Source organism: Bombus impatiens, unplaced genomic scaffold (assembly GCF_000188095.3).
Source record: "Bombus impatiens unplaced genomic scaffold, BIMP_2.2 scf_0080, whole genome shotgun sequence".
In the NCBI taxonomy this organism is placed as follows: domain Eukaryota; kingdom Metazoa; phylum Arthropoda; class Insecta; order Hymenoptera; family Apidae; genus Bombus; species Bombus impatiens.
In genome coordinates this window covers 986,216-1,011,801 of record NT_176499.1, presented here as the reverse complement: position 1 = coordinate 1,011,801, position 25,586 = coordinate 986,216, and the positions used below count along the sequence as shown (strand labels likewise).

The 25,586-nt window shown below is 42.2% G+C and overlaps 3 protein-coding genes and 2 pseudogenes across 6 annotated transcripts in view; all 5 read right to left on the bottom strand.

Annotated features, from left to right (window-relative positions):
- Positions 1-11: 11 nt before the first annotated feature.
- On the bottom strand, positions 12-2,860 carry LOC100747312 (longitudinals lacking protein, isoforms F/I/K/T-like). Its single transcript, XM_033324919.1, has 2 exons — positions 2,783-2,860; positions 12-1,983 (listed from the first exon to the last, which is right to left on the bottom strand). Exon 2 carries the CDS (start codon positions 1,979-1,981, stop codon positions 1,454-1,456), a length of 528 nt encoding a protein of 175 aa, XP_033180810.1. The 5' UTR covers positions 1,982-1,983; positions 2,783-2,860; the 3' UTR covers positions 12-1,453.
- A 1,140-nt stretch (positions 2,861-4,000) lies between these two features.
- On the bottom strand, positions 4,001-8,911 carry LOC112214115 (annotated as a pseudogene).
- Positions 8,912-9,253: 342 nt separating this feature from the next.
- Positions 9,254-11,391, bottom strand: LOC112214099 (formin-homology and zinc finger domains protein 1-like). The gene is made up of 3 exons (XM_033324921.1): positions 10,630-11,391; positions 10,434-10,513; positions 9,254-10,344 (listed from the first exon to the last, which is right to left on the bottom strand). Exons 2-3 carry the CDS (start codon positions 10,453-10,455, stop codon positions 10,004-10,006), a joined length of 363 nt encoding a protein of 120 aa, XP_033180812.1. The 5' UTR covers positions 10,456-10,513; positions 10,630-11,391; the 3' UTR covers positions 9,254-10,003.
- A 2,408-nt stretch (positions 11,392-13,799) lies between these two features.
- On the bottom strand, positions 13,800-17,809 carry LOC100749663 (annotated as a pseudogene).
- A 3,014-nt stretch (positions 17,810-20,823) lies between these two features.
- Positions 20,824-25,586, bottom strand: part of LOC100749313 (longitudinals lacking protein, isoforms A/B/D/L) — a 94,874-nt gene continuing 90,111 nt past the window's right edge. For 3 of the 4 annotated variants that reach the window (XM_012394192.3, XM_012394185.3, XM_033324912.1), the window contains 3 exons: positions 22,789-22,932; positions 21,719-21,979; positions 20,824-21,324 (listed from right to left, as the gene is read on the bottom strand). In XM_012394192.3, the coding sequence (XP_012249615.1) occupies positions 20,870-21,324; positions 21,719-21,979; positions 22,789-22,932 (860 nt within the window). In that variant the 3' untranslated portion in view covers positions 20,824-20,869. The remainder of the gene's footprint in view (positions 21,325-21,718; positions 21,980-22,788; positions 22,933-25,586) is intronic. The other variant, XM_024372485.2, reaches the window with a different exon arrangement.

Below are 25,586 nucleotides of genomic sequence, written 5' to 3'. Positions count from 1 at the left end.
TATATTGTTATTTAAGTATTTCGCTGATACTGAGCGATTACGATTGCTTGTCAAACCAGGCATTCTAAATGCGATTACGATTCACAGAGATTCGTAGCGATCTGAAAAGAAAAAAAAAATATATGGTATGACGTTATGATTCCTACGACTCATCGTCATCTATATCTTTCACTTTGCCACTAGATTTCATTTCGTTTGTTGCACGCGCTATAGTCAAAGTATACATTGCACAAAGGTATCAAAGCTATCGCGCGTCGTATTCGAACGAAGGGCAAAGTTGAAAGATTTGGTACTTTTATTATCGTCTATCGTAAATCTAAGTGTTTTCAGGTAACCGATTTTCCGGAGATAAATGCTCGCGATAAATACACGATCGCTTTACGCCTAAGATTACTTTTATACATATCGAGCGCACATGCGCTTATACATGTACGTGTATACATACATATATCTATATATATATATTTTCCTTTTTCAGTTTTGTCGAAGGCACTATCATCGCTTATCCCTATTACATCGAAGTGATATATAATTTCATGTGTACTATCTCTTCAGTTCCATTTACCTTACGTACCTTGTAATGTTTTAACATGAAAGTATTTAACTTAGTATCTAAACACAAAAATGTCTAAAATATATATGAAAGTACAAGAAAATGTACGTACACGACTCTAAGATAACAAATTCCAAAAGTGGTAACACGATCGTCAATGTAATTTCGACGTTGATCGGTCGATGAGAGAAAGCGGCTATCCTAATCTTTTACGTGCGAGATAAATGTCATTTGACAATGTTATTTTCACTTTACGATATCGTAAGAGCCGAAAGTACCACGAGTAGTCGTACCTTTTTAGAATAAATTATTACTTGACATTTCGTAGATAACGTATTAAAGTTTGCGCCGATTGTAGTACGATCTTCGTAAGTACTCGATATACATACAATAAACAAGTTGAAAGGAGATTTAAACGATAAAGTAAACACCAGTTCGACCTTCGTTTGGCAATGGAAAATGCGGGGAAACGAAAAAAAAAAAGAAAGAAAGAAAGAAGAAAGAAACGAAAGACACAATCGGTAATTCTAAGAAACGGTTTTTACAGGATAAAAGTAAAAAGAAACTTTAAATAACGATAGATAAATTGAAATTATGTACAGATATAGAATCAAAATATAATAAATCCTTGTATTGAGGTAACAAACTCGGGATAAAGAAAATCGAACGATTCCTTTTACTATTTCGTCGTCAGCTATTTACAACGCCTGAATGCAATTAACTCTAGATGAGAAACAAAACGAAGGAAAAAAGGGAAATAGTGCAAAATTAACCCGATAAGGTACGAGAAGGAAGATAGGTCGAATCGAAACAAGTGAAGCAGAAAAGTGCACGTGTACGTGTTCCGATTTCTAGGACGATCGTGTAAATCCAACAAAATTCGTAACTTCGATTTAGATTCTAGGCGCTTTCGTCGTAGTCGATTTTTTGATGGTGACGCTTGTAGTGTACCGTCAAATTGCCACGTTGCCTGGCCTTGTAAGGGCATATAGGGCACTGAAAACCCGGCGGCTTGCCTCCGCATTCGACCATTTCATGGCGACGCATCGTGCTTTTCCATCTATAACCCTTTCCGCAAAATTGGCACCGAAACTTTCGTTGTTGCTCGTGCGGAACGCCCATATATACAACACTAAGATCACAAGGCTGCGGCAATACCTCGAACGAGTCAGGAAATACCACCTCACGGGTAGACGTACGCGTACCATCACCATTGTCGTTTCCGCTATCGTAGCTGTTACTGTCCCAAGTGTTGCTGGCGCGTCTGCTCGCCAAAACTACACCGCCTCTCGTCGTGGTTGTAGTGGTTGATGTCGAAGGGCGACCTCTCTTACTGGTTTGCTGTTGCTGTGGTTGTTGCTGATGGTGCTGGTGCTGCTGCTGCTGCTGCTTGCAATCCGATCGTAATAACGACAGCAATGCAACCATTCCTGCAACAGGTCCCGACGCCAAGCGAGACGCGAGATCGTGGTAAAAGGTTATTCGACTAAGTTAAAAGAAAATCAACGAGAAACAAAAACGCAAATTATGACGGACGGTCGTAGGTGACGAGAAGGATAGTGTGGTAAAATGGATATCAAGGATGTCGAGTTTCTTCTCGTTCGATGCACGAATAGTTATGCGGCAAGAGAGATCAGTGAGATTAAACCCGTAACCAACCCAACACATAACGTATCAGCCAATAGCCCCGAGAAATAAGTGCGCCCAGTGGTAAAATTTTGTCGTGTTTACGTGAATAGGCGTGAGGTTTTCGAGGGAGAGAAAAAAGACGGAGAGACAGGTTTGCTCGCCACAACTACGTAGCAAATCTATATAGAATGACGGTGAGCTTACGTTTGCTCGATATTTACTTAATATAGATCGTTGCTTGATCGTAACGATCCGCGCTCGATCGTGTCTCTCCATCTCTTCCTCAACCTCGTTCATTGATGAAAAGATGCCAATTTCCAACCCTCCACAATAAAATAATCAAACAGAATGCTTCGCTCATCGTAAAATAATCTGCTTTCGTACATATATATTGGAAACTATATCTGTTAATGTACAATATGAAATATGTACTTTGTTGTAATCAATGAGTTTATACATTGTATACGTATATGTACGTGTATCTCCTTTTGAAACACGTACGAGTATTCTTGGGAGAGAAGATAAAGACAGGCGAATCGTTTTAATTTTGAAATGCAAGCAATCGCTACACATTTACGTAGTCTACGCTTGGAAAGTAACCTTTTTTCGACCACTGGGACGATTCGGTGACGTTACAACCGCTAAGCGACGCTTACACAAAATGTGCTACGCGATTTCCTGAAACAAAAACATGCATCGACAAGTTTAACGGCAGCTGTGATAAATCCGTGTTCAATGAATATATCTCTGAAGGAACGATACTTATCGTTGTTCCAAATGCAAAAATCTTATCGATGCAATTTACCTGTAAAATCAAGCGAACGATTAGCAATTTCTTTAAACGTTACGGTATTGTCACACGTGATACAAAACTAATGGCAAGGATAACGAATATACAAAATAAATAATTAGACAGTTGTAAAGAACGCACACGTAATTATCCATGCGCTTTATTCTTATAATATTGGAATTATAAGGGTCGATTATAGTCAGGAAGCGATACGAATATTTTTTATTCGCATCGATCATATAACATTTTTGTACGCGCGAGAATTCTTTTTATCGTCTACCGGAGTATTGACGCGTTTTTCGTGATACATCCTGGTGAGAGAAAATAGACATCACGCGATTCTAACTTATTTATTTACATAGCTGTTGAGCAATTTCCTATGCTTGTGTGCCACGTGAGAGTCCAAATTGAATTTCCGCTTTGAGCTGAAGCGACAGTAGGGACAGTGGAATTGTGGAAGCATGCCGCATTCGAGTTTCAAGTGCCGGTACAGAGAAGAGGCGTTCGAATAGACCTTCTGGCACTTTCCACAAGGGTACTTCCTTCGCGGCTTATTCGTTGTCCTAGTCGAACAGTGTAGCCAGAAATCTGTGAAAAACCATTGCGTCAGCCAGATTATATATCCGCTGTGAAAGAGAGGTGACATTTAGATTTAAAAAAAGAAAAACACTTTCGCGATTTTCGATTTTTTACGGGAGGTGATCGAGTAAATTTGCGAATAACGAGACAGCTAAAACAGAAAAATAAAGATTAGAGATAAAGGTTAAAAGAATGTGAGACGCGTTCAACGCGAAAAAGAATATCAAATGTCACACCTACTACGATAAGCTAAATAAATTGATTGGCTCCAATCCACATAAATAATCAAAAGGAAAGAGATACGAAAGAGCGAGACATCCCCGTGAGAAGTGATCTGAAAAAAGAATGGAAAATCATCTTGACAGCTGCCACTACGCGGCACAGCGTACTTGTTGTTCGTCCGTAAAGAGAGCTTAGTATCGATGTAATCGTAACGCAGTAGCCTTTTGTATCAGAATATAATGCAACATTTATTTCTATAAAAAGATATCCGAAATAACAAGAGAAATGGACACGCAGGAACGGTGCGCGCGGCTGCGTCCATTTAGTTATTTTACAAGTGTCGCAAATATCAACGGGTCTTGGGATACGAGGCGAATCAATTGTTAACATTGTAAAGCATTTTGTAGTGAATCTGTCGGATGAATTCGCCGTTTCCGGATGTTAGGAGAACAGGCCAACATTCCGGGCTCTCTCGCACGTGCCGATGCAAGGACTTCCTCCATTTGTACGATTTCGAGCAGGCCAAACAGGTGTTCCATTCTGAAAAAGAAACGCGTTCGTTTCGTCAGTGATACGCTCGAACAGATTTCACCGCAAAATACGCATGGACGTGCTCTAAAATCTCGCGGCTGGTGCTGAGGTCGATCGTTCCTTTACAGAAACCAAACCAATCGCGCGATTGCGATTACGTTCTATTAGGTGTGTTTCGTGTGCAGAGTGGCTCGATGCAGGCAGAATTAGAGCCAAGAGCCAAGAGATTCGAGCGAGTTCGTTACAAACACCGATCGTTTTTCCGTTATAAACAACGACGTTATCGTGTCCAACGTCGCAATCCTTCGGACGATATGTCAGCCTCTTGCTCGAACGTGTACCGGCAATTTGTATTTGTCCTTAATCGATCGATTCAAAAATTCTCTTTTCGTCTTCGCTCGGCAGCTAATTTCTGCTATTTATTTACAAAGATGTGTGTGCATGCTATCGAGAAAAATTTACATTATATTACAAACGATCTCCCTTTCTCTCTCTCTCGTCAAGAAAAAGAGAAAGACGCGCAATGAGAGATATGCACGCGAAAAGCATTACCTCTTACAGAGGAACGATTACCAGTAACGCGAATATCCAATCTGATGACAAAGTTTATCGGTACAATAGTATCGAATTAAACTGGCGACGTTTCTTTGAATCAGCGAAAGTGTCCAGTCGCGTTGCAGTAGCTGCGCGGTTTCACATCTAGCAGTTTCAGTGATCGAATACATTTGTATTTGCTGAACTCGCGCGTCCCATCGCGATCTCATCTCTCGAACAACTTTCCGTTTCAATCGTGTTTTTTGCGCATGTTCCGACGAACTACACACTAGGAATCTGGTCCTTTTCGGACAATAGAGACACTGCGTATGCACCTATAATGTACACGTACCCAAAATTCTTGCACGCGTGTGATTGATTCCCGGTTAGACTTAGATAATCTGCAAGAAAAAAGAAAGAAATCACAAACTTCGGTTAGTCCAAGTCGAAGCACCAGTTGAACGATCGTTCTTTTCGGCAAACGCTCGGAGTAAATACCTGTTACCGTAATCATTATCGACAAATACATCTACGACTGTCCTGCCGTTCATCGATGGGTCAAAGAGAGCATTACCGCGCGCGTATGTGTTGTGTGCGTGCAGCTGTCTAACAACTGACGGCATCTTTGACCGGATTAACCCTATATCGACGAAAAATAACGATCACGATGGCGCCGCGGCAAAGAGGAAAGCGCAGTGTAATTCGGTTGCGTATAATTCGGTTCAGGCCCTACGCACATCTCGATAATTTCACATTAATTGTACTGCACCTCGTCGGCGAGATCAAACGAGAAACGAGTGGTTGTTTCGATGACACTTTATTGACTGCTCTTTACCTCGAAATATACGTCTGCGCGATACAAGTATTGGGTTGGCAACTAAGTGATTGCGAATTTTGCCAATACCACGTAATAATAAAATCCCCAATCACTTATTTGCCAACACAATATATACGTTAATCCCTTAACCTACGACTTACGTTCGAGAATTTTGGTCCGAAAAGGTAAACAAGCTATTATACATTATATTATATATTATATTTGGCTTGATCATCGTGTTACGGGCTATGCCTGTAGCTGTAGGTTAAGGGGTTAACTACGTTATACTTTGATCGGAAACGTTTTAATTGAAACGATTGAGTCGAACCGATGTCACGCTTCTTCCTTGTTGTCGGATTTAGTGATTCGATCGATAAAACTGTCGTGGCGCTCAACGAACGCCTAACGTTTTTCATATATATACATGACGTCATATATGCATTACGGTCGCTGTGCTGATTCGACCGAGTAGCGATCATCGCGAATGACGTTCGTTCAGTTCGTTGTAGCTTTGTCGTTGTAGACGAAAGAAGATACGGTATGGAAGAAAAAATGTTTATTCTCGAGGGACGATCCAGTCCGTTCGGAGATTAGGTCGCTTCAAATTCTAGCCACACAGCCGTGTTCCTTCTTCAGATGGTTGACCAGATTGAACTTCATAGGCATGATGCTGTGGCAAAAGGGACACGTGTACAAAACTCTGCCGCATTCCTCTCGGACGTGCCGATTTAGAGCCATTCTCGATCTGTACGTTTTCTTGCATTCGCAGCACGTGTGGAAACCTGAAAGGAAGGAAGAGAGATATCTTTGAGTATAACACGTTTCGTTCAATGCCACTTTTCACGAATAAGCTGTCGCTCCACAAAAGCATCAGCAAAGCGTACTACTTCCTTTCTTTCTCCCTTCGCTTTAGCTTCCTCTTTCGTCGAGCCGTTTCGTTTTCGTGCACTTTCTTCTTTCGGTTCGATTCGAACTCTTTTTTGTTAATTTCGACGATATCGTCGAACCAAGTTCTCAACAACAACCAAGTTTTCAACAGTAGGATTCCGATATGTTCTCCTACATCCCACGAATCGACATTCACGATCGACACTCAACGTATACATACATAGATGACACAGCGTATCTAAATATCAACGTTCACATAGATTTCTACGTTTTTATCATCTTTATATATATATAATTGTAGTTATATATATAGATGTTGCATTTATTAAGGAACATACATATTCTATTCGTTGAACGAGTAATAAATAACGATCGTTACGAATGAATATAGCAGGGTATGCACGCTCCGTCGCACTTTTATTCGTGGAGAAATATTTGCAGATCATCGAAAAGCAAAGTTCGCTCCGACCAACGAGAACTCGGAAGTAAGATTGTTGTTTGGTCAAAAACATTGATCCATCAACATCGTACGGATAAATTATCTCGGAAATCGAACAACCTCGTCATCCGGCGCGGTGTCAATGTAATTTTCGACCCTGAGCCCTCAGGAGGCTCGATCGGTGCACTCGTCGCCTTTTAACGCGACAATCTTGCCCGTGTTTTACTTGCAAATGACGAACAAGACTGTTCCTAAGATTCATCACGCAAGGACAGTGAGGACAGCGGTAAGGCTTCTTCCCACACTCCTCTCGCTCGTGGCGCACCAAGCTTTTCTTCCACTTGAACGCCTTGTCGCAAGAACCACAAGGATAGACGATAGCTGAAACACGTAAAACGAATTACTCGTTATTACGGATCCTGGCAGAAATCGTGTCGTCCTTTGCTTCTGTCGTCAAACGATCTCTCCAGTCTCTCTATTCATAATCTGTTCCCTTAATATGACCGTCGAGGAAAAAGGGGGAAAAAGAGAGAGAGAGAGAGAGAGAGAGAGAAAGAGAAAAAGAAAAGAGAAAGGTCGATACAAGGAGAAAAGCTCTCGTCGTCGCATCGGTTGCCTAAAAAATACAGTTTCTCCGATCGTTTACGATACTCTTCTGTTTCTTTATTTTTGGTATTACGAAAATACATGCATTTACGAGTAGCTGGGATTAGGTGTCAAGTTGGCGACGACGGCGTCATTCGTGCGATCCAGTGCTCGACGCGGAGCAACGCAGTTCGAGCCGATGCTTTATCCTTAATTATATAATTTTAATTTTTCTTAAGTCTAAGCGGTGTAAAATCAGTCACGCGTTTGCATAACGAACAGCTGGCGAAAATTACAGTGTGTATTGTGTGTGTGTCTGTGTGTGTGTATGTGTGTTTGGTTGTCCTCGGAACGTGGCTTGTACCGTTTCCGAGAATAAATACGAGACGTATTGGAGGAACGAGTGAAACGATGTAAATATTATATATAACGATCGAAGCAACATTAGATGGAAAATAAGGTTTTCGTATTTGGAACACAGTCGAGACTAGCGATGTACAAGAAGAAGATTTAATCCTCTCGATAAAGTTTAGTACGTAAGGTCGATCAACGGGGGGACGATTTCCGTACAACAGGAAACACCACGCAAACTGCGCATTTTTCATCATTTTTCGAAGAAAGAACAAAATGAACGGCGATTACGATCGGCCGACGAACGCATGCAATCTTTGAATCAGGATCAAATGTAAAAACCTGTCAGACGTTCCTAGCATTCCCGATGAGATAGTCCGTGTTCTTCTTTGTTGAAAACGAAGTGCGTGCGCTGATCGAATCGTAACCACGTCCGCTATTTACTTCTTGCCGCCGATCGATTTCGATCGATTAATCGTAGATCGTAAGTTACAACGCGAAGAAACGATTATAGATGGTTATACGTAGCGTTGTTCGAGAGGTCCGAAGAGAACGAATCGTGGAGATTGAGGTGTTGTTGGTAGTCGGGAAAGCGCGAAAGACGTGGAAAGCACGGAAGACTCGAAAAGCAAATTACGGACGTGACTCTGATACGAATCGGTGATGCGAAGCGAGAACAAACAATAAGAATCAAAGTATGCGCGTTCCGCTATACACCGGTTGTTTCGTCGTCGATTCGAAAACCGTTTCCGCTAGAGGAGCAGGTAGGCACCAGGATGCTTCGACGCGAATTAAGGCAATCGGATACCGCGTAGGGGAGACGCGGATCGGAAAACGCTCGAAGCGGAAGGTTCAGGTGTTCGGTGACGTGACCTTGAAGTGTTGTTCGGCCTGATGGGCGTGTAGAATGAAGGCCTTGAACGCAGCGAATGGACACAAGGGACACTTGAACTGAGGTGGTTCGCACTTGTGCTTCAAATAGTTGCTCCACATCTTGTAGAACTTGCTGCACATTGTGCACGTATAGCCGAGAACCTGGTCGCCCATGTACATCTTCCGGTAGGCTGAAAGCAGAGGGACCAAGTTAGTAATAGCCGAGTTACGGAGACGTACGGAGGAAAGAAAGAGGGCCGGCTTCTTCGATCGAATCGCGTCCCCTATCAAATCTGAAAGATGGTAATCCGCGATTCGTCACGGTAATGGTGACGGTAACGGGCGTCGTTGCGTCGATCGTCGCGCAAATTATTCTTCGCGAATGACTCGATTCGATCGGCAGAATGAATCTGTGGGCATAGATAGGAAACCGAAGGTTAGAAATCGTCAACATAGAACGCATTTCTGCGGAATCGGTTTATTACAGAAATCAAGTAATCGTGGCTCGAACGCAAGCGTGATTGCAAAATTCGGATAAATCAATCACTGCGAAGCCTAAATCACTATGTGTAACCAATTATCAAAATCAACGATTGCTGTCCCTCGTCTTTCGCATTGTTACTCGATCGTTGTTATTTCGCCCTAGGTCGCCTGTTATCGCCTCGTCGTCACGTACAAACTCGAGACCACCCATTGGACGCTTCGATTTAATAAAAAATACCGTTATACGTAGTACTTGTTGCAGAACGAGTAGATGCTTCGTTGCATCTATCGCAGTCATTCTGCTCGATCTATCCGTAGGGTCGAGAAAAATTGAATAACAATACTTACAAGTTGCTTTCTTACGTATGGAAATATTTTTGTACATAAATATTTACGCGTGCAAAAAGTAAAAAAAGAACTATGTTTGTAAATACTATGATACACAGTGGCTTGTCGCAGGTATTCGGGCTGCCTTGAAACATTAGCGGTCTTAACGTGTAATCACGCACAAATCGGACGTCGTTGTCGACGTCTAACATGGGAGAAAATTTATTTCGTGTAATAGGACGAAAAATCCATAACTCGAAGAGATAAACTGTCGGGGTTGGTTACATTCGTGCGGTCGAGGCGATAAGAATTTTCTTAAAAATATCCTTCGTAACGAGCAAGCATCGGGTATGTTGTTCAATTCGTGCATCGATCTTCGTAGACAGGCGAACGAACAAACTATCAATTGCAAACGTTGCTGTGGTGTCTCTTTTTGTGATTCTCCATGCACCATTTGTGAGGACTTTCATAGGAGCAGGCATCGCACGCCAATTTCGGTTTGGCATTGACGCATTCGAACTTTAGGTGTCTCCAGAGCGACCTGTGAACCGCGTATGCCTTGCCGCACTCCACGCAAACGAAATTTCTCTCTCGAATATCCGAATTGCCAGCTTGACGATGTTGTTGTTGTTGTTGTTGTTGTTGTTGTTGTCGTTGCTGCTGCTGTTGTTGCCAATCGTTCCTTCGAGCGAGTTGGTTTTCTGGCTCGAACGCATAGATGTTTTTGTAAGGCCATAATAACGCTGAAACAACAACAGCAGATATTGGTTAATGCGATCGATCGATCACGAACCTCGCGAAATGATACGTAACAATTTCTCATCGAACACACAGATAACACGCATCGTTGACATTCGAGAAATTTCCTTTCTCACTGTTACGTTGACACGACTTCATTCCATACGAAGAAGCCTGAAAATAACCTTCGCCATATACTTGAATTCCATCGCGCATTTTTCAACTCACTATTAAAGGAAACGCGAGAAACAAAACAAACATTGTTGCGATCGATGTACATACGTACGTACTACACATACGTAGTTGCTTTTCAGCAAACGCTGATACGTACAAGGGGACGACCATGTTTATGGTACACTGGTAAAACCTATAGAATCGTTTATTGTGTCCACGGACGAGTTAACAAAGAACATTTGTTACTTATTTCGATAAACGACGTTATAATATTTATGACGTTGATAAAAATCAATTCGCGCGAGAATTTTGTCGATCGCGTTTAACTCGAATCCTTCTTCTCGAACAACGAATACAAATAGCGAACACAAACGGAAACTGTAAAGCGAAAAACGAAGGTTCAACGGCACGCGTTAATTAATAATGCGCGCTTATCATATTATTCGCTCTTCATACGATACGACGACGATCGCGACAGCATAATCGACGATCTCTATAAACGAAGAAATCAAACGACGATAAACGTTTGCTTCGGGCGTAATACTGATTCCTTACAAAATCATTCTAAAACTCTCTAAAACTATCTAAAACTCTGTGAAACTCTGTGAATCTCTCTGAAACTCTCTATAACATACGAGAGTGTGAGACTATACTGATTTTCGTTATAGTTACAAATACTTTTGCTTATGAATAATATTACGATACGTGTATAGTCACCGATACGACGATGTACATGCAAAGTACATCTTGCGTACGAATCACGTAACCGCCGGAAATTTTTATTTTCTTTCGTGCTACGATATAGTCTATGGTTGATAAATCGACTTTGATAGGCCTTTCGAATTCCACGATGGAAAAAATAAACAAGTAGCCGCGAACGGTCTACGACTATTGCTTCGGTTCGTTCGAGTCACTCGTACGATGGAAAGTCTTCATATGCCTTCTCACGCAGAATGAATAATTGCTACGAAAGTTGCATAGGTCGCAACGAAACTTTAACACGCCGGTATCGTGAACATTTCGCACGTGTCTCTCCATGTTCGCCTTATATGTGCTCTTGTACGGGCAGAAGGAACAAGCGAATTGCGAATTTCTGGGATTCATCTTGCATCCAAATTGCACGTGCCTCCTCAACAAGTTCTTCAAGGGAAAGACCTTCTTGCAGAAACCGCACATGTGCCTCTTGTGATTGTTCAACAGGGACTGTGTCACAGCGGAAATCTTAAACTTATCGAATTCCGGAGGAAGTTGGAGACCATCGACGGAGCCGTAGTCAGTCACGTAACCTTGTACGTTCCAAACGCCTGAAACAAAGCAAAAGAACAAGGATGAAGCAGAGTTCGTGAATATGCCTCGAGGACGTCGTTGTTCTCTTCGGATCGAGCGAACTCGTACGACGCCGCATCGAAATCTCGTTCAACGAATAAAACGCTCCACGAGCATCCTTCGATCGCCTCTCAAACTCTCAACGAAGTGTCGTACACCGTAATTCCTGCTTGTGATGTAAAGCTTACGCTTAACCAAGGGCCAAGGAATAACCAGAATTCAGCATACGTGCACTAACGTTATGAAAGAGAAGAAGATTGCGGACCGCTGTAACGTTCGTTTAATCTTGCAACGATACTCGCAGCGAAGCTTACAGAGAGAAACACGTTAAAATGTAGGATCGTTGGACGTGCGCATGTTTATTAAATAATCGAAAAATAATATACTTGTTAAATAATTGAAAGAGAAGAGTGAAAAGGAAAGAGTTTCGTATCGATGTACCATTGTTGACGCAGTCATTCCACCTCTATGATCTTACGGTCGTTCGAATTCGAACGTTTCTCAATTCTCAACGTCCGCCTTGGCGAAAAGAAGATCCTTCGGAATTCTTCTGGAAGCGCGCGATCGGTCGGAGAAGCGACGGAAAAGACGACGAACAAAGGTAAAATTACGCTAAGCCGGAAGTCGCGAATGCACGTGTCTCATGTGCCTGAAGAGTATGTCCTTCCTGCTGGTTCTGTAGTCGCACAATTTGCAGCAGAACATCGGTGGTAATCCGCAACCAGTGCTCAAGTGACGCTGAAGGCTTGCCTTCCAGGTGTAACCTTTGCCGCATTTCGGACAGACAAAGACAGGTTTGCCGGACTGGTCCGGCGTCAGCGAGTCGTCCAACTGTTGGCCCGACAAGCCACCCCCTAAAAACCAAAAGCGTTCGGGTTAGAAATGATGCCCCTTCCTCGTTTTCTCATCAAATCCAATCAACATCGAAGTGGTTGCAACGCTTCGAAATGAGAGCGCGACCGTCTGAAAAAAAATGCGATACGATCACGTAAGCTTCGATTTATGCACGGCGTCTCACCGATTTCAAATTCACCGAATGGCAGAGAAAAGGAAATGGATGGCGAACGGTGGACGCCGAATACCAGTGAAACGTGACGACAACTAATCGCATTCGCTAAGGGAGGACATCGAGTCCGTACTAACCATTACGTGAAAGTACGAAAATGTTCATAAACGATACGTTTATTACAGATCATGACAGCGTCAACAACAACAACAACAATTTATTCATAAAATTCGTTCGATTTCAAATCACATCGTTTGAATTTTCTCTCACAAAGGAGATACACACCGATCTCGAATTCGTAAGAAAAAGTAACATGGACATCGTGGAACGCTAATAGATCTCCTGCATTGACTCGCAAGCTGTGTGTTCGCGCAGCACATGGTACTTAAGTAGAGTGGGTATTCTAGCTCTGTGCGTGCAATAAGGGCAAGGATAAAGTGGTTCCATTTGGCAGAAAAAATTCATATGTTTCCGCAAACTCCTCCAGTCGCTGTACTTCTTTGCACACTTCAAACAGAGAAGTTCGTCCTTGCAACGCTTCCAAATATCGAGTGGCAGCTGATCGCAAAAAAACGGACCTTTGGCTGAAACAGCATCGGAAAGTTGCATCAGTGAAGTGACCTTTCGCTTGAAAAGAAAGAAAGGAAAAGAAAAAGAAAACGAGGGTCGTCAGAAGGTATGCGACATCGACATCTTTCGATGTCAGAGACGACACAGATGCGGATTTTCAAATTGTATATTGTAAATAAGTGGAATGAAGAAAGACGCGAATGAAAAAGTACCCGGCAATGATTTCACATAATTCCTTTCTCTTATTTCCTTCCTTTTCCCTTTCTTTGTACTGCTCGATGATTACAGGAAAAGACGTTTAGAAGCATGTGTTCCGAATTTCTCGTAAAGGAGCGTTACACTTTTGATGCGCCAGTGTGAAAGGAAAGCGTCATACGAGATATGTAAACCGTGTATATTTATTATTCTCATGCAACGCCTTATACAACAACAAATTTTTCTTTCTCGGATTGTGTTTGTCGATATCATGGTGTCGAGATAAAGTAAAAGTCGATGCAGACTTGGACCTCATTGGATACATCACTTTAGATACATGAGCGTTTTGCCACTTACTATTACTCGTCTTTAACGTCATTACTGAGAAAAATAATAGCAAACGTGGTACAAACAATTCTCACAGCCCAATCATTACCAAACACGAGTTAACGGAAATAATTAACAATTTTTAGCTGCTTTAATTTAACACAATTTGACAATTACGATACAACCTAGTGTAAACCACCATTTCCTGTTTCAACTTCCAATTCTGCTATATATCGTTATAAAATTCCCTCAATATATATTTCGAATACATACCCTAACTTTTTTTTGAAGCACAGTCTTAAAAATTTAATATTAACATAATAATATGATAATATAATAATAATAATAATGATAATAATCGTGTTGTAAGCAATATTCGTAGTAATAGTACCAATAGCAGTAATTATAGCAATAGTAGAAGTAATAGTGATAATAGTAATAATAATAATAATAATAATAATAATAAAAGTAATAATCATAGTAAAAAAGAATAAAATAATTCAACACCATCAAAGTGTATCTAATCCAAAGTTACACTTTAGAAAGATACACAATATTCGTCCGTGTATCACTTGACGAACCAAAGTACGTAGAATGAATACATGGCGTTCCCCTAGCTCAAGTGTACGAATATCGAACCAGTAGTTCGATAATCTTTTGAACGAGGCTACATATGACACACTGATAACTATAAGAAAATCAAAATCAATGACGAGAAGACATCGTGTTCGTGTCAAGCTGTGCTTTCGTACCCGTAAAACATTTCCAAATTACAACGAAGCGTATCACTATTTTGTACCTTGATACATCATTGATCTAACTACAAAACATTTGTCAAAGAAAAGGTACATAACCATCGCGAACATCGTGATAATAGCATGCTTATGATCTCAAACCTTTAGAAAAAATCTTTGTTTGCGTCTCATTTATATATTATACATATATATATATATATATTTTTTTTTTAATAGTCGATAGTTTATCAAAAGGATGTATACTATTTAAGCCGTGGACAGATACTTATATTCATAAACAACGGACATGCGACGTGTTGAACAGTTTCTACGAAGATTTTCTGAGTTTCTCTCTTTCTTTTATGTACGTGCACAGAACAATTTCAAATACTGAAATCACAGCAACGACTACATGTTGTTTTCACTTAAATTCTACTTTATAGACTAAATTACGTAACACAATGAAAAATCAGCAAGTTCTTAGAGAACATTCTTCTTAGACAAAAAAAAAAAAAGAAAAAAACAAAAAAAGAAAAATTTCTTTCCGATACAAAACGTTTTATGTTTTTTTAGGCGATTTCTTAGGGTTGCCTTGACGTGAAAATATCACATTCAGGAACCTGATCATCGGTCTGAAAAAATCAGTTGGCAAAATATTCTGTCAGAAAAACGATGATCTATCGACTATTTGATACTCCTAAACTTAATCGATAATTTAATGCTTGTTTCCGAAACGGGTGTCTTCATACTCCCGAATCTTCGGACTTTTTTTGCTTCCGCACGGCACATGTTCATCGGTTGACACTCTTAGGGAAATTAATCATCGTTGTTACTGTCGTGGAAGGTTTTTAAATGTCTGATCAGACTGCAACGTTGTGTGAACATGCTGTGGCAAACGAAACAGCAAAATTTCCTTTTCACGCCGCACGCGTATTGGATGTGACGATCGAGATTCCCTTTGGTGGCATAGGATCTTTTGCAACGCGTACACTTCCATTTGCCCCCGTTATTCCTTCTTTTACCGCAAACTGTCCTACGATGACGATTAAGGGTGAATATGTGAGTGTATCCTTTGCCGCAGTTCGAGCATATGTAAGGTTTGTCCGTTTCTGGTACCCAATGTTGAGAAGCCCGGTATCCAATCTCCTCGAAGATATCCTTCGAATTCAGGCTTAATGGATCGGCGGCATCGTTGTGGACATCGACCGGCGCCGGACACTTTAGGTACATTTCGTCACCCAGTACTTCTGACAAAAAAAAAACAAATAAATTTCACACGTTAAGGCGAGAGGAAACGTGAAAATTTGAAGGAGAGAAGAAAGTTTATCGAACCGAAGAGTAGTCGACAGTGAGAGAATAATGTACCGAAAGAAAACAAGTTTAAGCATTCTTCGCGATTAGAGAGATACGTGTCCCGAATACAAAAATTACAGATATGAAAGGTGTTATGGAAAATAAAAGAAGATTAATTAGGGAATGGCGTTTCTTCCTTGACTTTCTTATTCTCATTTTCACCCTCGCTCTTGCTTTCACTCGCGCTCTCACTCCCACTTTCACTGCAACTACGAGAAGGGAAGAAGAGACAAAGAAGAGACCAGTAACGATTTTGCTTATTCTTTTCGCACGTACATTTCAAACAACGGTGAGAAACGGTAACGATCGAACGGTCAATTAAAGATCTTCAAGACGAGATTGATCGGTAATAATTATTGTATACATACTTGTACATCGAAATGAGACGCAGGACGAATATCCTCGATAGATGTCGGCATCGATTAGGACGAGCAAGAACATATTGTGATCGATTTCTATTTCTTCCGTGTTACATAAAGAAAATAAATTATCGGAGAATATAAACTCGAGGGTATTCTACAAACATAGAAGGCGAACGCTAAATTTGCAAACGGGAACTTTTTCTTTTTAAATTATTGTGTGCGTGCACGTGTGGTTTACACGTTCAATCTTCGAGTGGGAGACGAGCGGTTGTTACGAAAAATGCTTGTAAATTGTCGGAAAATTGTATTATTATATTTATTATCTCTGTTAGACACTTGATGTCACATCAAACTATTATCGACGTTCTAGGAGACAAGTTAAAACGGACTTTGATAATATACCATTAAAAACAAACAACACCGACTACGTTAAATGCGTTCAGCCAAAATCTGTTAAGAGACTCGAACCATCAAACACGGTGCAATTTGCAGGCGTTTATGCGTATTTCGATAATCCTTAGCGCAATATCTTCGAATTCGAGGATGCAGTTCGGTGGCCACTTGTCATGGTTGTCTCTTCGATGATGTAACGTCACCAGGTCGGTCTTTGAGCCAATCTTCGATTGTAATGTTGAGCCAGATTCACGATAATGCCATCTTCTTCGCGTGAATACGGTTTCTTCACTGACGGATTAAGGCATCTTCCGAATGCAGGACGACTTTGCCATCGACGAACAAATTCACTCGCTCACTCTCTCACTCTCATTCTCTCTTTCTCTCTCTCCCTCTCCCTCTCTCTCTCTCTCTCTCTCTCTTCCTCTGTCTGACTGACTGAAACCGAATGGTTGAACGCGAACAATCGACGGATGAATTAGCTTCGCAAGACCTAGAGGAACATAAAGAGTAAAGTTGTGTTAATCGCGAAACAGAAATATCGGAACAATCAACGTAGCACCATCGGGGACCAGAGTTTCATTGCTAACTTGGAAGAATCGATTCATCGATCCATCGATCCTCCCAAGGACAATGTTTCTCGCTCCCTGCTCGTTGATGCCGCTGTCGCGAAAAAATTCTAGCAGTTATAGCAAAAGGATATATGGAAGGAAACGGACGTTCTTGGAACGTGGGCAAAGGCAAACACAAGGAACAACCTACGTTCCGAAGGATTCGAATGGAGGTGGATCTTGTGGATGCGCGGGATTGTTGCTATGGAAAGGAAGAGACGAGAATTTTCTAAGTGATTTGAACGGCACTCCCGTAAATTGTAAGATTGACTGCCATTTAAAACTAGAATCGAATGTTGTAGCTGCTCTACAACAGAAAACAATGAATCTTTAGTATTATAGCATGTACAGATTGTTGCGTCGCGAATATTTAGCGGTTCGCGACATTGAAAGTGAACTGCATGATAGCGTGCAAGTACAATTTAGCGATTGAATTTCGACGTGCTCTGTTCGAGGGTTTGAATAATGTAATTTTTAGGTTTCGCCTCCTTGACAACGTCGATCTTATGAATCGCGGTCACGTGTCGTTGCAGGCTCGTCTTCTGAGTGAAACTGTAGCTGCAGTAGTAACAGGGAAACTGCCGTTTTCCTCCGCATTCCCATTTCATGTGCCTCCTCAAGTTGCACAGCATCGTGTATGCTCGACCGCATTGCTGACAGATGAACGGAGACCTCACGAAATCTGTCAAATGCAAAGAAAAATACTACCGTCAGAAAGTTTCATCGAACAGGCGGGCAACCGGACAATTCGTATATCGAGAAGCTATCGATTTTCTGACATGGATGGAAGTTTCTAATCGACCAGTAAACGTGTCACGAGTGCTCCGTCTTCGAGTGAATTCCCAGCCATCGATAGAAGCGGAGCATTTGTTCGTCGATTACTACGACGAAACGTCCAAATTAATTGCCAGTCTCTGTCAAAAGATAGACAGACGGAGAGAAAGGATGAGGAAAAAGTTTGCCGACCGCGATTCGATCGTTTACATCTGTTCTTCGAAGACCAAGAGAAATCTGTATCGTGAAACTGGCATTAATTTTCGTTGGCGCGTTGTGTCCGTGAAATGTGAACTACACAGAAACCGGGAAACGGTTATTGTAAAACGGTTTTTTAGTTGGGACGCGCGTGCCTTTAAGTTCAAACGAATAGTTACGATTACGGTTTTCACTTTTCCTACGTGTCAAATGAATCAACGACCAAACGAACACGACTGGTGGATAATCGTTTATTTAATTCTACATGGAGAGAGCCACTGAAAACGTTAGGAGAGCGCGAAACGCGTCTTCGAGTGAATCTTCGTGGATCGTGTTTATCGTCTGTTTTATTTGTGCAGCTTGAAAGTAGTTCTTCTTCGGGAAGTGAAACGAAGATCTGCGTTCTTCACTGATGACCGGCAAACGATATCTTCCAATCGATGAAGTATCAGTGACAATGACCTAATTGTGGAGACCTGAAAAAAAGAAAACGTTCGAAATTTTATGAAAACGCTCGAACTTTATTACATGGCCCACAAAGTCCGATGAATTCGATCGCGCGAACAAATTTTGCTTCGAATCCGAACGAAAGAATGCGGCGTGGCTGTGGTTGCCGAATCACGTGAACGAGTGATGCCGTTGACGAATGTGCACCTTACGTGGGAAGCAATGGTAGATAAAGACGAAGCTTCTCGCGAACGTTCGCTTGTTTTCAACCGATTTATTGTTTTTCTTTTGCCGTTTAATCAGACAAACGTTACATGAACTAAGATTCTTGACAAGAATCGCGTTGCTTGTATCAAAAAGGTATCTTACTGTGAAAGTAACGGTAACGAACGAAGACGTTGAGAAATATACGGCATTTAACCGTACGCGGATCTCATCCACGTCTTGCGCGGCGGGACAAAGATGTTGTGCGCGTTTAGCATATGTTGTCTTAGCTTTCCATTCTGCGTGTATCTCGCCGGGCATAGGTTACAGGCAAAATGCTTCTGCCCACCACATTCGAATCTCAAATGTTTCACCAGATTGTGCCTCATTTGATACGACCTGCCGCATTGGTGACAGGTGAACGCTTCCACGTTCCTCAAGCATCCGTTTCTGGATCCCCAAGCGGTGATTTGCGTCTCTGTAAAATAATGAAAAGAAAGCGTCAAGTAGGATCTATCGGGGTGCTTTTGAAGTCCTTGAACTTTTAAAAAAAACAGTCAACGTAAGGTGCCCTCTCTCTCTCTCTCTCTCTCTCTACAAAGTAGCTAGCAGTCTCCTGTCTCTCGGTCGCTGATCTCGCCAGAAACGGCTCTCTTACTTGGACGATTAAAGAAAATCAAGCTGTCTCGTGCGCAACGTTTATTTTAATATCGTTCGTATAATAAGGACCTTACAGTATATCTGTCTTTGGTTGTTTACCTCGTCTTATCGTTATAATTTTGTATATATACCCCCGCGGAAATTCGTTGAAACCTCTAGAAACGACGAATAGACGTGCAAAGAATCGCGTTAGTTATATTATTCGACAACGATCGATTCGCGCCTATTCGATTCCATTTCTATCACTGAGCAAATATTCGTTTAGGAACGGAGAACTTTGGCGGAAGATAGATGTTGTGTCTTTGCAAAAGGTGTCGACGCAGCCCGATATTCTGCGTGTACCTCGCCGGACAAATGTGACACGTGAAGTTTCTCTGTCCTCCGCATTCGAATTTCATGTGTGTGGTTAAATTTCTCTTCATCTTATACGTTCTTCCGCATCGTGGACAATTGACAGGCGCCTCTGCCGCGTTTACGGACCTCGTGCGTGTGACGTTACTCTGGAACACGAGTCTCCGTCTGAATCCTAGAAATAAACGGGAGATCCTATTAGAGAGAAATAATCGATATTTCGCGGAGTACACAATTTACGTGGATTGGACACCAAAACAGAAGAATGATTTCACTGTCACATTTAGAAACTCCCTTCGAAGAAAGGCTCTCGTGTTATCGTAAGGAAAAATCGGTGTACACAGATCGAGAAATGTCGATTGGACGGCAGCAGTTCGATAAACATTAATAAAAGAAACTGGTTTTCGTTGAATGTAGAGGAACGCATCGACTCAGAAATCGTACACGTTTATTCCATTCGTATAATTACACTTCATCTTTGGACGCGTTGCACACCTTTTAACGAAGCTACGGCTTAATCAACAACGAATCGGTTCTCGTGAGAGGATCGTGTATGCTTCTAGTACATTTTACTTATACAGGCCCTAATCGGAAAACAGGCGATTCAACGGCGCAGGTGAACTTGCGGAATTAATCGAAATTGCTACGTTTTTCGTGCCGCGAATTTGAATTTGTAATTTTAATGTTAAATAAGAAAACTGATGGATACCAAGCGTTCGCGATATTCGCGATACGCTTTTCGCTATATGTCTTTGATAGTTGGTCACCTATTTGAAAAGTAGAGTTTTTCGTACGAGCGTTCATCTATCGACAAAAGGAGAGGAAAAGAGGTTCGACGACGACGTTCAATGCTTCGTTCTAACGTGTCGTTCGAGGTTGGCCTTTTGAGAAAATCTATTCTTGCAAATGGGACAACTAAACTTGGGTTCGACACCGCACTCGTAGTTTTGATGCCTCCAGAGCGACGTGAACAACTTGTAGCTACGATTGCAGTTGGGGCAAGTGTGCTTTTTCTTCCTTCTTCTCTCCTGTTCGTTCAATCTCTCCCTAACGATCTTTTCGCTCATTGCCGTTCGTTTGTTACACTCGAAGGTTCTGTGGCGTTTCAACGAGGCCATCAACGCAAACTTTCGATTACAATCGGTGCACAGGTATTTCCTCGGGCCATATCGGCGCATCTTGTCTTGATCGCCCTTAAATGTCATGGACCGCAGGTGCCTGGTGTACAGGGCGGTATTAACCGGTGTCAATGTCGGCAACGCCAGTACCGTCCAATTGGAGGAGCTGTATTTCTGTGTGTCTGGAAACGAACAAACGAAATAAAAGACTTTTAGCATTCTCGTTGATACGCATAAGCGGAGAGCGGCGTGCGATCGTAGATCAGCATACGTTTTATCGTTATCGATCTGAGATCTCAGATCGGCAAATACAATTTCCTAGCATATGTCGTAGTATATGTTGCTCCGTTCAAAAGACAGAAACTTCTGCAAATGTAAAATACAGAGGATCTTTATTTACAGGATATCGTGCAATGTGGTGTCTACAATGATGTAAATAAACGATAAATTCCACACGTATTTAAAATACGGTTGAACGCGAAGGAAAATTTGGCCGCGCGCTACACAAACGATCTTATAAATTTTGTGGAAACTCGTGATAGGAGGCGAACATGGTTCCCTGAATGTGCACGTTACCCTCGACATCGGCAAGGGCGTCCACCTGTTGCAATCTATAACGAGGATTCTGATCGAGAAAATGCTGATGTCTGGCCAGTATGTGCTTCATCAGGCTATCCTTGTATCGTGTTCTATGTGGGCAGAAAGCGCATTTGAACTTTGGGTCGATGCCGCATTCGAAATCGTGATGCCTCTTCAGATGATGCTTATGCTTGTACGTTTTGCCGCAGGTGGCACAGGTATGCTTGAATACCGAAATCGCAGGATACTGGGACTCCACTGAAACAGACACGAAATTTCATCGATTAGTCGAAATCGATGGTTCCCGAGCGAAACAGTTGGCCAACTTAAGTCGTCGGACGATCTGAAACGGCTTGTTGCTCGAACGATCCGACAAACAAGAAAACAAGGAACGTGAATAGGAGATAGCGTCTCTCGGAGGGGATGATTAACGCACCAAACACAGACAACAATCGTTTTGGTATAGAACGTGACAGATTTTTATTTGATTCGTGCCACTTTTTCTCTCGACGGTCGACGACGAAAGTCACGCAAAGCTGGTCCAGCTAAACGGAAAACCTTGCGACGTTCGGTAGCGTGAAAATTCGTATCCTCGTCGTTTGTTCCTCGTTCCTCCGTTTATTTATTCTTTCCTCTTTCTCCATCTCGTTTTATTAATTCACGCTCAACATCGAGAAGCATACGAATCGAGAACGGACCGATCGCTTTCGAACATTATCGAATGTATTATACACATATATGTTTGTATTTGTGTGCGTGCGTGACTGCTTGTCTCGTGTGTCTGCATGTATATAAGAAAGAACAGATACGCCAGCATTTTCGTTTCTAACGAAATTATCAGCGAATTATGCAGCGCTGTTTACGCGATGTTCCATTCGTACGTTTGATCGATCGACGGGTAATCGCGAAATCGCTGCTAGTCGTTGTTCAGGGATTTCTCTGCTGCCTGATATTCGCTGTTCGCGGCGTAAACCCAGACCTGGCGTGCTTCATCATGTGCACCTGTAGATACGACCTGTAGGTAGCTCGATAGGGACAGAAGGTGCATTGATGCATTGGTTGTTTACCGCATTCGTTTATCACGTGTCTGCGCAGGTTCTTCATTTGGTGATAACGGCGATCGCAATTGTCGCAGGCGAATCGCCCTTGTCCGCGCGACCTCCTTCGATCCTTGGGCAATCGACTCACGTAGAACCTCATTTTCGCGTAATCTGCAACCAGGAAGAAATCATTCGGTTAAAATTCCAAGTTACAGATCGCGATCGTCGTTCCTTCGATCGTCGTTGAACGGATTATTTGCGCGAATGGAACGAACGTCCTTTCATCGATCAACGCGAGTATGACGTACGTACGTTACATATGCCTCTAAGCGTACGCACTAGCCGTACTTACGAGCAAAACGAAAAGGAGACTAGGGGCTAAGGAAAAGAATTGAACGTTGTAATTTGTCCGAAATGTAAGACAAACGGGATACGTTTTCGTTACATGCAGATGGTATCGAACACGATTGGACGAATCGTCGTAGTTTTGGATCGCAGATCCTTGACAACAAAAAAAAAAGGAAAAAAGGAGGACGAGAACGTGCTGCCATGTCGACAGCCTCGAAGTCAATTTTTCGAGTGTCGAGCGGCGAGCATCGAGCAACGTTGCGACGATGCATCCCCGAATCGATCCATAACAACTGCGAATAGCCATCAGGTTAAGTATGTCAGGCGAAGTATATTTTCGAAAAATTCAAATTACATTTCACCTACGACCGTGGCGGCGAATGATACAACGATCGCTATTGTCGGAGCCGATATTTGTACGGTAAACTTGATATTTGTATTTGTATGGGTTACACTTTTCTAGGTCTTTTCTAACGCGACCATCGCATCGTTCGATCACGAGTAGAGGAGACTCGAACGAATACGCATCACGTGCTTCGATATACTGCTCCTATACTTGCTGCGACGTTGTCGGTATAGGCATTTGTATCTTCTGATTTTCACAGGTTTCCACGCTCGGTCATGAAGCGACGTCTCGAGGATCTTTGAACCTGACGGTTTCTCGTCCGATTCGCCGTCGCTTTTCGCTTCGCTCGCCTTTCCGCGACACGAAACTGCACTCTGGAATCGTCGATCGTCAAATTAAAGGAGAATCGTGCATTGGGTAACCGAGATACGAGGCAAATGGGCGAAAGAGGAAGAGAAAAGAGGGAAAAACGGCTGAGAAATTTTGCAAAGTTAAAAAGGAAGAAAAGAGAGGGCAGAAGGGAAACGAATTCAAAGATTCGCCAAGAGAAATTAGGTATCTGTCAAGCCGAGTTATCTCGCGCCAGAATTTCGTACGATTCGATTTTCAACCGTAAATTTGGTGGAAATTTCAACGGAAAGATGCCTTCGATTCAGATTCGAGAGTATGTCGATCGATAAGAACGGGAAGAACGAAACGTCGTCACCTTACCGAAGAACGGAACATCCTGTTTTAACGATGAACATCGACTTTGGTGAAAAATAAGAAATTTCGAAGAAATACCCGAATTTTAAAGTTTTCTCTTTTATTGGTAAGAAATATTTATGTATGCACGTAGAGCGCGTAAGTGGTACAGTCGATATCTAATTGCAGTCTAATTGGGTTGATGAACTTTCAAAGAACGTGAACGCAATGTACATAGCTATAACACCGGTGGAATTTTCTTTATTTCGTTCGTTTATTGTCGATCGCGTATATGTATAGTAAGCGTAAGTGAATTAAACGTAAGCGATCGTTCGTTTCTCAACAAAAGATTTACCAGCGCCCGTTAACCTACTTGATCCTTGTCTAATTTCGTTTACAAACCGATATAGATTTTATACATTGCGCGTGGCAATCGACGTCTCAGCCAACTTTCTCCGCGGTTTGCTCAAAATCCACAAACTTGCATCCGCAAGTTGCGAATAAACCGTAGAGTTTCAAAGGTACGCGTACATTTTATCAAATTATGTCCTCCGTCGCGTTACACCGATGCACGAATTTGTCTGTACATCGTAGAAATGGACGCACAAAGAGCACGCGATCTACTCAATCGACCGTCTTCTTTTCTTTCTCATAATCGCTCGACGAACAAATTCTTACGAGTAACGACACACTGTAAATACGTAATAGTGCGCATGTCGTTACACGGTATGAAAATAGAGCTACTATGAAAAGTAAAAAAGTCTCGCCGCTAATCGCGTTTAAGGTCGTGCAAGATTTTTCGATCCTCGTTACACTTCGGCCGGTAATTAACGCAAAACTCGTTCTCAGTTTGATCACTGCAGTTCACCAGCGAAGTTAAAAGACACGAGTTTCGAGGGGAAAGGGGACTATCGCGCAGACCGGGAAAAGATCGACCGTCGTCGACCGTAGTCTTGAAGAGATGTCGATCGACGTGTCTCGAGTAGAAAGCAAAATAGTCGTTGACGAAGTAGATTAGTTTCCAGCGTCCATGGAGGATGACAGCTTATTCCCATTCGGCATCGCGTAGAATTCGCTCAAAAGTTTCATATGCCTGCCGTTCAAGTGGGTGTTCAGGCTGGACTTGTGCTTCGTTCTGTAAGGACAGAGGGGACAGTGGAACTTGGGTTCCACGCCACATTCGTGCTTCAAATGCCTCGCCAGGCTGGAGTAGTAATTGTATACCTTGCCACAGTTCTTGCACGGATAGGTGACTTTCTGGCAGTTCAGGTAGCCCACGGAACGCGACTCTGAAAAATTCGAAAGACAGAAGAGACGGATATTAGAAACGGTCGACGAAAATACCGAGGAATTCGTTCGTGAGGATGGCACTTTCGCGATATTCATACGGCAGCCGTGCCATTCATGTCGTAGCGAGCTTCGTTGCAAGTATCGAAGCTCGTATCCG